Source organism: Xiphophorus hellerii, chromosome 15 (genome assembly GCF_003331165.1).
Source record: "Xiphophorus hellerii strain 12219 chromosome 15, Xiphophorus_hellerii-4.1, whole genome shotgun sequence".
Taxonomy (NCBI): Eukaryota; Metazoa; Chordata; class Actinopteri; order Cyprinodontiformes; family Poeciliidae; genus Xiphophorus; species Xiphophorus hellerii.
The window spans coordinates 22,670,740-22,683,230 of NC_045686.1; the positions used below are offsets into that span (position 1 = coordinate 22,670,740).

The 12,491-nt window shown below is 39.0% G+C and overlaps 2 protein-coding genes across 2 annotated transcripts; both read left to right on the forward strand.

Annotated features, from left to right (window-relative positions):
* Positions 1–5,334: 5,334 nt before the first annotated feature.
* Positions 5,335–6,499, forward strand: LOC116734697 (trace amine-associated receptor 1-like). Its single transcript, XM_032586227.1, has one exon. The coding sequence runs from the start codon at positions 5,409–5,411 to the stop codon at positions 6,378–6,380; it is 972 nt and encodes a 323-aa protein (XP_032442118.1). The 5' UTR covers positions 5,335–5,408; the 3' UTR covers positions 6,381–6,499.
* Positions 6,500–10,879: 4,380 nt separating this feature from the next.
* Positions 10,880–12,184, forward strand: LOC116734696 (trace amine-associated receptor 1-like). Its single transcript, XM_032586225.1, has one exon. It carries the CDS (start codon positions 10,954–10,956, stop codon positions 11,926–11,928), a length of 975 nt encoding a protein of 324 aa, XP_032442116.1. The 5' UTR covers positions 10,880–10,953; the 3' UTR covers positions 11,929–12,184.
* The last annotated feature ends 307 nt before the right edge of the window (positions 12,185–12,491 follow it).

Genomic DNA, 12,491 nt, shown 5'->3' on the forward strand with positions numbered 1-12,491 from the left:
ACAAACCATACATTGCCAGTTTTTAATGGCACATCAGACAAATCTGGACGAGGTAATTGTAATTTTTCAGTTTCAAACACACAGTCATGTGGAACACCATCTGTAGCAGTTGGAACAAGAGTAGCAGGATTAAGAACAGTACATCTCTGAATTGTTAAATGAGGCTGAGAAAGCAAAAGTGCTGTGTAGGAGAGCTGTCGAGCAGGTGACAGAAAAGACATTTTTGCCTGCAACAACAGCACATCTACAGCATGAGGAACTAATAAATTTAGTGGGTGATATAAGACCACTTCTGCTGAACTTTCTACCGCTAGAGCAGCTGAGCATACAGCTTGTAAACATAAAGGAAGTGCAGATGCGACTGAGTCTAGCCGTTTGGAATAATATGCGATAGGTTTTAATTTTCCTCCATGAGACTGTAACAGGACTGAACACATAAACCCATTTTTACAATCAACAGTTTGAACGAACGGCTTCCTGTAATCAGGTAGCGCAAGAACTGTGGATGAGATAAGCTCTGTTTTCAAATCTGTGAACTGTTTTTCAGCTTCAGGTGTCCATGTTATCACCTCAGACATGGCCATAGGAGTCTCATAAATGAGATTAAGTAGCAGTTGTGTTTTTTCTGCAAACTGTGGGATCCAGGCTCTGCAATAATTACAGAGGCCTAGAAAAGCCATCACCTGTTTTTTTGTTACAGGTTTTGGAGCATTCGCTATTGCAGATTTACGCTCATCATGTATTTCCTTCCCATTTTCAGAAATCTGATGTCCCAAATAGCGAACTTGTTGTTGAACCCACTGTAATTTTGATTTGCTAACTTTATTTCCAGTAGATGCAAGGTGATGTAAAAGTTGCAGAGAATCTGCTTTACATGCTGCTTTACTTTTAGATGCTATGAGAAGATCATCTACATATACCAGGATTTGACTACCATTTTGCGGAGTAAAACTTTCCAGACAAGTCATAACTGCTTGTGTGAAAATAGTTGGACTATCAGCAAAACCCTGTGGCAAACGCGTATAAGTATACTTTTTTCCTTCAAAAGTGAAAGCAAACCAGTATTGTGAGTCAGGATGTACTGGTATTGAGAAAAAAGCATTACTTAAATCGATCACGGTGAAAAATTTGCTTTCTGGGTCTAGGGAATTAAGCAACGTGTGTGGATCTGGAACGTTTGGGGCTCGAGTTTGGACTGCTGCATTTACAGCTCGGAGATCTTGGATCATCCGCCAATTTTTTCCATCAGCCTTTTGTACTGGAAAAATTGGAGTGTTACATGGTGAATCAAAACATGGTCTAATTATTCCAGCATCCAAAAGGTCCTGTACAACAGGTTTTATTCCTTCCTGTGCATCCGGTTTTAACGGGTATTGTTTTATTCTGGGCCTACACTGTGATTTTGGAGTAATAGTGACTGGTTCCACTATAGTAATTAATCCTACATCTGTTGGACCTGTGGACCATAATGAAGCAGGCAAAGTCTGTAGGTCATCCTCATCAGACTGCGATAGTAGGACTGTAGAATCTAGATTAAGTCAAGGAGAATCTGTAACTTTTGGTTCTGTATCGAAGAGAACTCTGTACGACATTCTCCAAAGCTGTGTACTCGGACTGTACATCCAGCCTAATTTTTGAGAACAAGGCAGAAAATCAGATGCCATTTCTGCTGCTTTTAAACGGGGACCTGTGTCTCTGCTTTGTGTGTCATCAGCTTTAAACAAAGACAGATGTGGGACCCCTGGTAGGCAATAAAGAGATAGCTGTTGTGTGGGCAGAAGCACAGAAGCTGCTGCAAATGAGTTTCCGTCAGTATATAAATACTGAGTAGTCACCAACATTGGTTCCTGCTTTAAGAATTTTTTTGCATATCTGTCATCTGTTGTTAAACACACATTCATGATAACTTCTAGTTCTGCTAACGGTGTTTCATCAACAGGGACAGACAGAGACTCTTTTGCTTTGATTAAGAGTTCACTTTTTTCACTTATCTGTTTAAGAAATGGCAGCTGCAGAGCATAATACATTGGTTTTTCAGTTACTGTGGCCATAACGTTTTCAACTCTTACAGCTTTCATTCCTCCCTTTGTAGGGAAAATTGCAATGCCTAATTTTCCCATCAAATCGCGCCCTAAGAGATTAATTGGGCAGCTAGGTGAAATTACAACAGGGGCGTGCAGCCTTTTTCCTGTCTGAGGATCACAGATGTCAATACAGCGTGACATCCACTCCTGTGAAGTTTGACCATTTGCTGATTTTACAAATATAGGAGTATTGGAGGATTTGAGTCCTACACTGTCTTTAACGCAAGTTTTACAAGCTCCAGAGTCACATAAGAAAGTCACAGGCTGACCATGGACAGTCAGAACAATATACGGCTTTTCTTTTAATGCATTTAATAGTTCCATTGTCCCATACACATTAACAACTTGAGTCTGAACTTCGTTTTTAACAGTTGATTCATCTAGTCACGCCTGATAAGGTCGTGAATTGCCCCTGCGACCTCTCCTCCTCCCCCTTTGGTGTGGCGCCTGTCTCTGATTAGGACATTCTTTTGACCAGTGATCTAGTGACCCACAAATCCAACACCCCTCCTCTATTTGTGGTATTCTATTTCTTAACTGAGACAACCCCCTAGACCGAGGGCCACCTCTATTTCCTTGAAAACCACCTCTATTTCCTTGAGGGGGTCGGGTGCTTTGAAATGAAAACACTTCCTCTGGGTCAGAGGTGGAATCTGCCCAGAAGATTTGTGCATCTCCCTTTGTTTTTGCATGTTTCTCTGCATGCCGTGCATACTCCATTAACTCATGAACGGTGGAGGTGTTAAATGCTACCAGATGTTTACTAATCCATTTAGCAATGTGTGGGAGAAACCCGGACATTAACATATTTTTTAACTGTTGTTGGTAAGGAGAGCCGTTGTGATCACTGAACATAATGCCGCTATGAAATTTATATTCGTTTTCAAAACGGATTTTAAAATCATCGACATCTTCCCCTGATTTTTGTTTAATTGAACCAAGGTGGGAATAATCTGCATGCCTAGCAAAAACCTCTCTAGCTTTTTGTTGAACTTGATCCCACTGATGTTGTAATTCACCTCCCATAGTCGTTTGGTATGGTAAAGCAGTTCCTGGAGAACGGATTGAGTATCCAGTATAAGTGCCCCGGACTTTTGCCCAATCTTTCCCTAAAGAAGATTGCAAGGCTTGGCCAAATTCATATCCATTTAATCCATAAGAATTATAAATCCCTTCCATATCCATGATCCATTTATCAAGATCTTCTTTTGGAGAAGTTACACCTTCTACAGCTTTTCTGGCTTCTTCAAGAGACCACGGACGGAAAACTAGTATTGTAGGTTGTTTATTTTCCTCTCCCGGATTAGGATTTGCAACCTGAACCATCGGATATAACTCTTCTGATGGCTCAGACAGTGAAGGGTACAACTTTTGATATGAGCTAGAAGAACCCGGAGTTTTAGAAGAATTATATGGAGGAGGATTTTCCATTTGTACATGGATTTTAGCAGTTATTGGGGTTGTTTTACTACGAGTAGATTGAGAGGGACCCAAAGTTTCCTCTTTTTTTCCTAGTTTTTCAGGCTGGCCTGTTGAAACCCCCCTTAATGCCTCTGGAGCGTCCTCCTTTGGGTCAAAGGCTGGGGGTGGGGTTTTTTGTGCACATACTTGAGCTCGAGGTTGAGTTTCATTATCTTCTGGTCTAACAAACAAAGCTTCGGTTTTTCGGCCTAATTTATTTTTAGCACGCGCATTATGTCTATTTTGTGCCTGGGTTAACCACTTACGTGCAACTACAAGTTCCTTTAATTTTTTCTGTTGTCTGGTACCAGTTTTTGAACTAACACTTGTTTCTAATTTACACACCACGTCCTTCCATTGTTCCACTTTCAATACACCATTTACTCCGTACTTTTTTTTCCATTTAGCGAGGTATTTTAAGTTACCTGGCTCCATCTCACACATAAACTTTTCATCCCCTTTAAGACTTTTCACCTTCCCATGTGAAGAACCCATTTTTTACAGTGTTTTCGTCCCGTTCTTTATGACACCTAGGGTGGACGCTACAGAACGGGGGATTGGAAGTGGGGTGGTGGTTAAATTCTTGTCGTGGTAATCCTCGCTTCGACTCAACTCAATAAATGATTTGAGTGGAGGATTCTTGCTACACATCCCCAACAAGGCCCACCACTTGCTTTCCCACTGTGTTTTTAAAGGTTTCACAGGTTTCTTTCCCTTCGTGTGTGTTTAATACTTTCCCTTATTTATTTTACATCAAACGGGGGACTGAAAACCACCCGGATACCACATTATTTACTTACTTGGCTGATTCCTGCTCTGTCTCGGGTCTGAGTCCCGTCAATCCGCCGTTGGCTGAAAGAGGTTGACCTAAGACACTGGCCCAGCGGGGAATTTACCCCCCGGGACTTTCAGGTTAAAGAACCTGACTGCCGGCAGTTTTCAGCGCGTCTGTCCTCCGTCTGTCAGCGGCGGGTATGTTGGGAATCCCGGACGAGCCCCCAAAAATGATAGGTTTATTTTGTCACAACCTGCAAAGAACCAGCCAGAGACAGAGATTAGGTTTCTTTTGATTTCTTTTCTGCAGAATAGGAGAATTGAGAACAGACGCGACGAATCGCTGTCAAACACTGTCCGGACTCAATTCTACCAGTTCTTTCTTTGCATTTCTCTTTATTGTATAGAAAAAGGAGGTTGGGCTTCTCTTCACACAGTCACACAGAGAATTGACCAACCGTCTTTACATTCTGGAACCTCTCATGGACATGCCCTTATAAGGGCATGTGGCTGACCACAACTAATCAGTTACATATGGAACTAATAACACATGAATGTTTAACGTTTTTAGCTTCTAAGCAAACATCCTAAACAAAGTTAATAACATACTACAAAAGAAAGAGAAGTTAAGTAAATATAAAAAGAAGAATAATATGAGAGTAATAATATAAAAGAATAATATGAAAAGAATAATATGAAAACATAACTTGTAAAATAAACTCATGAGTAAATGAACAGGAGGATAACTTTCCTAACAGTTTGTCACAAAAAAAATGTAAATAGTTACATAAATAGTTACCCTGAGAAACAAAAACAAGTCAATGAAAACTTTTCATTGGTCCGCAGGTTCCTCCCTTCCTGTTGGATGGGTTTTGGATTGCGTAATGTTTGAGCATAATAAGTATCAAGACAAGGTGATTCAGCAGCACATTGACCTGACAGCAAGACTTGACTTTGTTTAGGTGATTTAGATGTGCTAACTAGCTCATTTGAGAGATTATTCTAAGGTGTTATTTTCTAAAATAAGGTGGTTTTGTAGTCTGTTTGGCATATGAATGTTATTGATATTTATAGTAATTACAAAGAGCAATGGAAGAAGAAACTGGTTTTTATGTTGGTTATGATTTCCACCCTTGTTATGAAATTAACAACGTCTCTAAGATAATGAGAAGGACTTCTTCTACAATATGTACTTTGCTCTACATTTTCCTTGGCTTACTGTCTGCTATTACAGTGTGTGGAAACCTTCTTGTAATAATCTCCATCATTTACTTTAAGCAGCTCCACACCCCGTCTAACTACCTGATCGTCTCTCTGGCTGTGGCCGATCTACTTGTTGGGACCGCAGTCTTTCCTCTGAGCATGTCTTTCTCTCTCAGCTACTGTCTGTATTACAGAGACTTATTCTGCAAAATACGAGACAGCGTCGATGTCATAATGAGCACGACCTCTATTTTTAATTTGTGCTGTATTTCTGTGGACCGGTACTATGCAGTGTGTCAGCCTCTGACATACAAATCTAAGATAAACACTGGTATTGTTCTGGTTATGATCCTCATGAGCTGGGGAGTTTCCATACTTGTTGCGATCGGTTTTATTGTTGCAGAGGTAAATCAGGAAAAATGCCAAGAAAATTGTTTCTCTGATGTTGTGCTTGAAAAGGTTTTAGCCCCAGTTTTCTCGTTCTATCTCCCAGTGACCATAATGCTGTGTATATACCTGAAGATATTTCTTGTTGCACAAAGACAGGCTCGCAGCATCCAGAATGCAGTAAAGCCTGGTGCAACTGTGAGCAACATGGAAAGAAAGGCAACCAAAACTCTGGCCATTGTTCTAGGAGTTTTTCTGATGTGCTGGCTGCCTTTCTTTCTCTGTTTTTCCTTCCAGTTGTTGGGTGGCGTATCAATGATGGTGTATGAAACCCTTAATTGGCTTGCGCTGTCCAACTCAATGCTCAATCCATTCATCTATGCGTTCTTTTACAGCTGGTTCAGGTCGGCATTCAGAATGATCATTTCTGGAAAAATCTTTCAAGGAAATACAAACACTAAGCTATTTTGATACATTTTAATTCAAAGAAGCAAATAACCCTCCAGTCTGGAACATATTGTGAAAAATCTTATCATATTGAATTTAAATGTTTTAATGCAGTCTTTTTTTAGATGACTCTTATTGACTTTGTTTATGGCATGCTGATATTGTAACATCATATAATTAGATCAGGATCTTGCGATGCTTTAAGAAAAGCAAAATGTATTAAAGTCCTGAATGTAACGTAAGACTTTGTTCTCTTATTATTAATGTTGTGAAGGAAAATATTTCTATCATGAAACCCTATTTGTCATCTGTTAATTTAAACAATAAACATATTTAAACTATTTAACCGCAATTTGTCTTTCTCCTAATAAATGACTCAATTTAAATCTGATTAAGCTTTGTGTGACGCTCATTACCATACAGGCGTCAGCCAAAGTTTCTCCACAGCGATGTAAAGTGCTTCATGAAAGCTGCTGCCTGAATTGGCACGTCAGTTGTTGAGCTTTTGGCCTTTATTTACATGGGTAGGAGGGTAGTCGAATCCAGAGCTGCATGAGAGGAATGAAAAGGAAAGAGTGAAGTAGTGGTAATGTAAAAGAAACTTCCTGCTACATAACAGGGAAGTTGGCAGAGCAAAAACATCAGCAAATTAAATGTCAATCATTGAGGCTTCCTAGCTGTGATTTTACTGACAAAAGTAATCTTTAATCTCTCTTAAGTGTGCCACTTTAATAGATAAAACTACCATAAAGCATAATAAAAGAGAAAGCTTGATACTAAATCCATTAGGATAAACAGACCTCGATAGTCAATTAATGATCTAAACTTGGCTTTTTATGTAAGAGACACAACAACATAATGTAAATATTTCAGTCTTGCAAAAACAGAGAAGCTTCAAAGTGGCATTTAGGACTTTTAAGAAAAAAGAAAAAACATGTTAAATGATCATTTATAAATAATATGTTTATGCTCAAGCAAACTTCCATATAATGGTGTGCATGTGAACGCATTAATAAATCAGCAAGTGCGCCACATACCTGAGATGTCATCAAGTGTGCACAGCAGGTCCATTCAGGATAAACTCCCCATGTGTTTCTGGTCCAGTCATCACGTCGTTTATGGTTAAAATCCTGCAGAATCGGACAACAACTGACGTATTTTTGCTGTTTAATAGAATTTTTACTACTAGACCATACTAGCTGTTGCCAACCTGTTGCTTTGCCTGGCTCACGTTTGTTCACTGTAAGTACATCATCACAAATAAATGTAGAAAATTACTTCAACTCCTGGTAAAAACCATAAACTAGGCTAACATAAAACAGTGAGAGCAGCCCTGAACCAGGTAAAAACTTAGAAAAAAATGTAGTTGCAACGCCCAATGAACAACAAAGAAATAAGTAGCAAATTCCTAACCAATGTTGGAACTAGCAAGGCTATGTATTGATTAGCCGTGTAGCCAAACACAAGGCTAAGTTAGCACAACGGCAGCGGATTTAGGTTTGTTTTTGTTTTTTTTTTTATCTAATTTAACGTTTTGAATGTGCAGTTGTGGCATTTCCCTCAAAACAATGTATAATTTTCAATAAATAATTATTCTAAATTGTTTAAAATTTTTTTTTAAATCATGCAACAGGATTTGACCTTTGCGATGAGTATTATCACTTCCATGAAGCAATTGAGAGGAACCCATATTGCCAATATGGATCGCTTTTTGGATCGCTTTTAACATCTAACCCATCTAATGCCAAGTATGTTCACCACAACATACAGAACGAAGTACTTAATGTAATGCCTGAAATGATAAGAAAACAAATGAGCAACAAAGTGAAGAAAGCTGAACACTTTGCTATTTTGGTGGATGAAAGTAAAGACATCAGCAAACATGAACAGACGTCAGTGATCGTTCGTTATTTGCAGCCAGATTGAGAGAAAGTGGTGGTAGAAGTTTTGAATTTTACCCCAGCAGAAGGATTAGATGCAGAATTCCTTTTTGAGAGCATCAAAATGACACTCAGTCGTTGTAATATTGATGTAAATTGCTGCGTGGGACAGTGTTGTGACAGTGCTGCTGTCATGTAGGGATGCAACGATGGAGTTCAAGAAAAGTTGAAAAAAGAGGTGCCACAAGCAGTCAGTGATGTGCGGTCAGGGGAGGCAGGTAAGGCAGAGTCTCAACCTGTCATCATGGAAAAATAATAATGGTAAAATCATTTATATTGCTATTTTCACCCTGTGGTTTGTACTATAAAGTACCTATTTTTCATTTAGCTTAACCGATTCTGATTAGTTTTTCTTCAAAATTGCTGTATTTTCGCATTTTCCCATTCAAATCCTCGGAAGCGAAGCAGGTGAGGCAGCAGCGAGCTGAACCTCACCTTCGTTGCGCAACCTCTCGCTAACTTCAGTGGCTGCCATTCTATGAGAGCATGTCCTGTCTGTGCGTCGCCAATAAAATGGCTAAAAACATTTAATGTATGAACTGATTTTCCATAATTTAGCTTATGTGTATAATGTACAGTGTTTTTTTTGTCACCAACTGTGTGTGTAACGTGTTTCGTGTGCTGAGGAGCGATCAGAAACGGCAGAGAACAGATTCTAGGTGAGGCAGGCAGTTCTCTTGCCTTATGGCAGGGGGCGCTCATGATCCCAGACATTGTGACTCCACAACTGCAGAGTAAGAGACAGTAACAGCGAGCTAGAAATACAGTAAAGTCAAGTGCAGTGATATATTTATAGTTTTCTTCTCTTACCACAGCAATCACTTATTAATAATCGCAAAATGAACATTAAGCCTAAATCCATGCTACTGCAACAGAATGAATGTTCTGCTCTTTGTGTGGGAAATATCTGAGTGTTTCTTTTTGTTTTTGTGGCGTTGTTGTCAATTGCAGTGTACAGTCACTGCCATGTTCACAGGCTGAATCTTGTGTTAGTGGACTGTGTACATCATGTTGATGCCGCAGCCGATTTTTTTTTTTAGATATTGCAAATGCTTTACAAGGTTTTTTCTGGATCGGCACCTTCGTTCGTCACACTCAGAAACTCATCTACTGCCACGATGCGCTCCGCCACCCGTTTGTTTTGACCGGGATGATGTGAAAAGTCACAATTTCCATATCCTTCTTTTCTCTCTTTTCATCTTTGTGCGTCAGACCGTAAAAAACGTCATAACCGCCTATATGCCACGGGTATTGGTGAGTACTCCAGTTTAAATTTCCGCCACAGACCAATGAACATGTTGGGTCGCTTTTTCTTAAGCTCAACGAATGAGGATTTTGGCTCCTCCTCATGGACCTGAAGCAGTCCGCTCTAACTGTCACGTCTCCTGCCTCCTTGTTTGAGACTGAGATTAACATTGGGGCAAATACGACAGTACAAACACTTAACATTTACAAAGCACTTATGTAAGACTGGTTATGTTAGCTGTGTTAAACACATACGAGGCATTTCGGAGAACTTAGAAACATTCACTTACCTTCAAAGTCCTTTATAAAACTGGACACATACAACTTAAATCCCTTGTCCTTTTTGGAAGTTGGAACTGTTGAAGTCGTTTCTATAATCCTATAAACATCGTTATTGTGGGCAAGTCCTGCAGGGACCAAGTGAAAAACGCCATTGCTAATTCACTATTGCCTACAACTATCAACAACACGCGCGCGACCCGGAGTAGTGAGGGGGAGGGAAAGAGGGGCACGCGGGGGGTGAAGGAACAAACCAGCTAATGAAGAAGAGGCTAAGCAAAGTATCGTACTAAGAAGGTATTTAATATTCTTTGCTATGCATCTAAATTAGTGCAGAACCTTTCATATTAGGAAATTATATTACTTTATAAATGTTTTAAAAAGAACAGTAAATGTTACTTTTTATATTACATGGTTCCCTGACCTTAAATTACTGCATTGCTTTCATGCCAATGTCATTTGTTATTTTTCTATGTATATTGTTTTAAAATTGTCCTGAAAAGAATTGGATCCAGAATCAGTGGTGGAGAGGTAGAGTGTGCGACCCATGTAACATAGCAGAGCTAAGTTTTTATTTAGCACTTTAGCTCTTTAGCTAATATTTAGCGTGCATTTAATTACAACTATTTCAAATTATGCCTTGTGTCAATGATTTGCATCAAACCAAAAACTATATTTGTTGCATGGGTGACATTCACATGAGGAACCTCTAATTGTGCTCTTAAGCAATGTGCTTGAGAGCATAAACACTATTAATGTGCTTTCAGTTGTAAATACCAAATGACGTTATGTGAATGAAGGGTTTGTCACAAAAAAAATGTAAATAGTTACATAAATAGTTACCCTGAGAAACAAAAACAAGTCAATGAAAACTTTTCATTGGTCCGCAGGTTCCTCCCTTCCTGTTGGATGGGTTTTGGATTGCGTAATGTTTGAGCATAATAAGTATCAAGACAAGGTGATTCAGCAGCACATTGACCTGACAGCAAGACTTGACTTTGTTTAAGTGATTTATATGTGCTAACTAGCTCATTTGAGAGATTATTCTAAGGTGTTATTTTCTAAAATAAGGTGGTTTTGTAGTCTGTTTGGCATATGAATGTTATTGATATTTATAGTAATTACAAAGAGCAATGGAAGAAGAAACTGGTTTTTATGTTGGTTATGATTTCCACCCTTGTTATGAAATTAACAACGTCTCTAAGATAATGAGAAGGACTTCTTCTACAATATGTACTTTGCTCTACATTTTCCTTGGCTTACTGTCTGCTATTACAGTGTGTGGAAACCTTCTTGTAATAATCTCCATCATTTACTTTAAGCAGCTCCACACCCCGTCTAACTACCTGATCGTCTCTCTGGCTGTGGCCGATCTACTTGTTGGGACCGCAGTCTTTCCTCTGAGCATGTCTTTCTCTCTCAGCTACTGTCTGTATTACAGAGACTTATTCTGCAAAATACGAGACAGCGTCGATGTCATACTGAGCACGACCTCTATTTTTAATTTGTGCTGTATTTCTGTGGACCGGTACTATGCAGTGTGTCAGCCTCTGACATACAAATCTAAGATAAACACTGGTATTGTTCTGGTTATGATCCTCATGAGCTGGGGAGTTTCCATACTTGTTGCGATCGGTTTTATTGTTGCAGAGGTAAATCAGGAAAAATGCCAAGAAAATTGTTTCTCTGATGTTGTGCTTGAAAAGGTTTTAGCCCCAGTTTTCTCGTTCTATCTCCCAGTGACCATAATGCTGTGTATATACCTGAAGATATTTCTTGTTGCACAAAGACAGGCTCGCAGCATCCAGAATGCAGTAAAGCCTGGTGCAACTGTGATCAACATGGAAAGAAAGGCAACCAAAACTCTGGCCATTGTTCTAGGAGTTTTTCTGATGTGCTGGCTGCCTTTCTTTCTCTGTTTTTCCCTCCAGTTATTAGGTGGTGTGTCAGTGATGGTGTATGAAACCCTTAACTGGCTCACGCTGTCCAACTCAATGCTCAATCCATTCATCTATGCGTTCTTTTACAGCTGGTTCAGGTCAGCTTTCAGAATCATAATGTCAGGAAAAATATTTCAGGGGGATTTAACAGACACCAAGCTCCTTTGACATGTTTTGAGTCTGAGAAGAGAACTTCATCTCAGTACTGAAATGTCAGCAAAGCTACACTTAATATATAAAATTAAAAACATGCTGCAGTCTTGGGTTTGATTTAGTTAAGAATAACGTGCCATGGCGAGAATGACAGTTTGTGTAGTTATCTAAGTTTCTCTTGTACACTGGGTCAGTTTTCTCACTGCGTTGTATACATTAAGATTTTCATATTTACATTCTAATTTACAAAGCTCACAAAAATTTTCCAGCTGAAAAAAATAACAATGTGCCTTAACCTTTAAAGAGAAATAGATTGACAGAATTAATTTCACAATTTTAATTGTTCAACTGCTATAAAGTACAACTGGCTTCAATAAAAGTAATAAAGTGGAATAAAGTGGAATAGATATCAGAATAAAAGAATAGAATGGATTCTAATGGCTTTAAAAATATTGTCTGGTGTCAGATACTCCATAAAGGTGTTTTGCACAAACTTTTTGGATAGTTTTAGTGATAAAACCAACAAAATATCCACGAGTAATATAAGTGAAGAGACGTGGGCTAAGTAAGCACTCAGG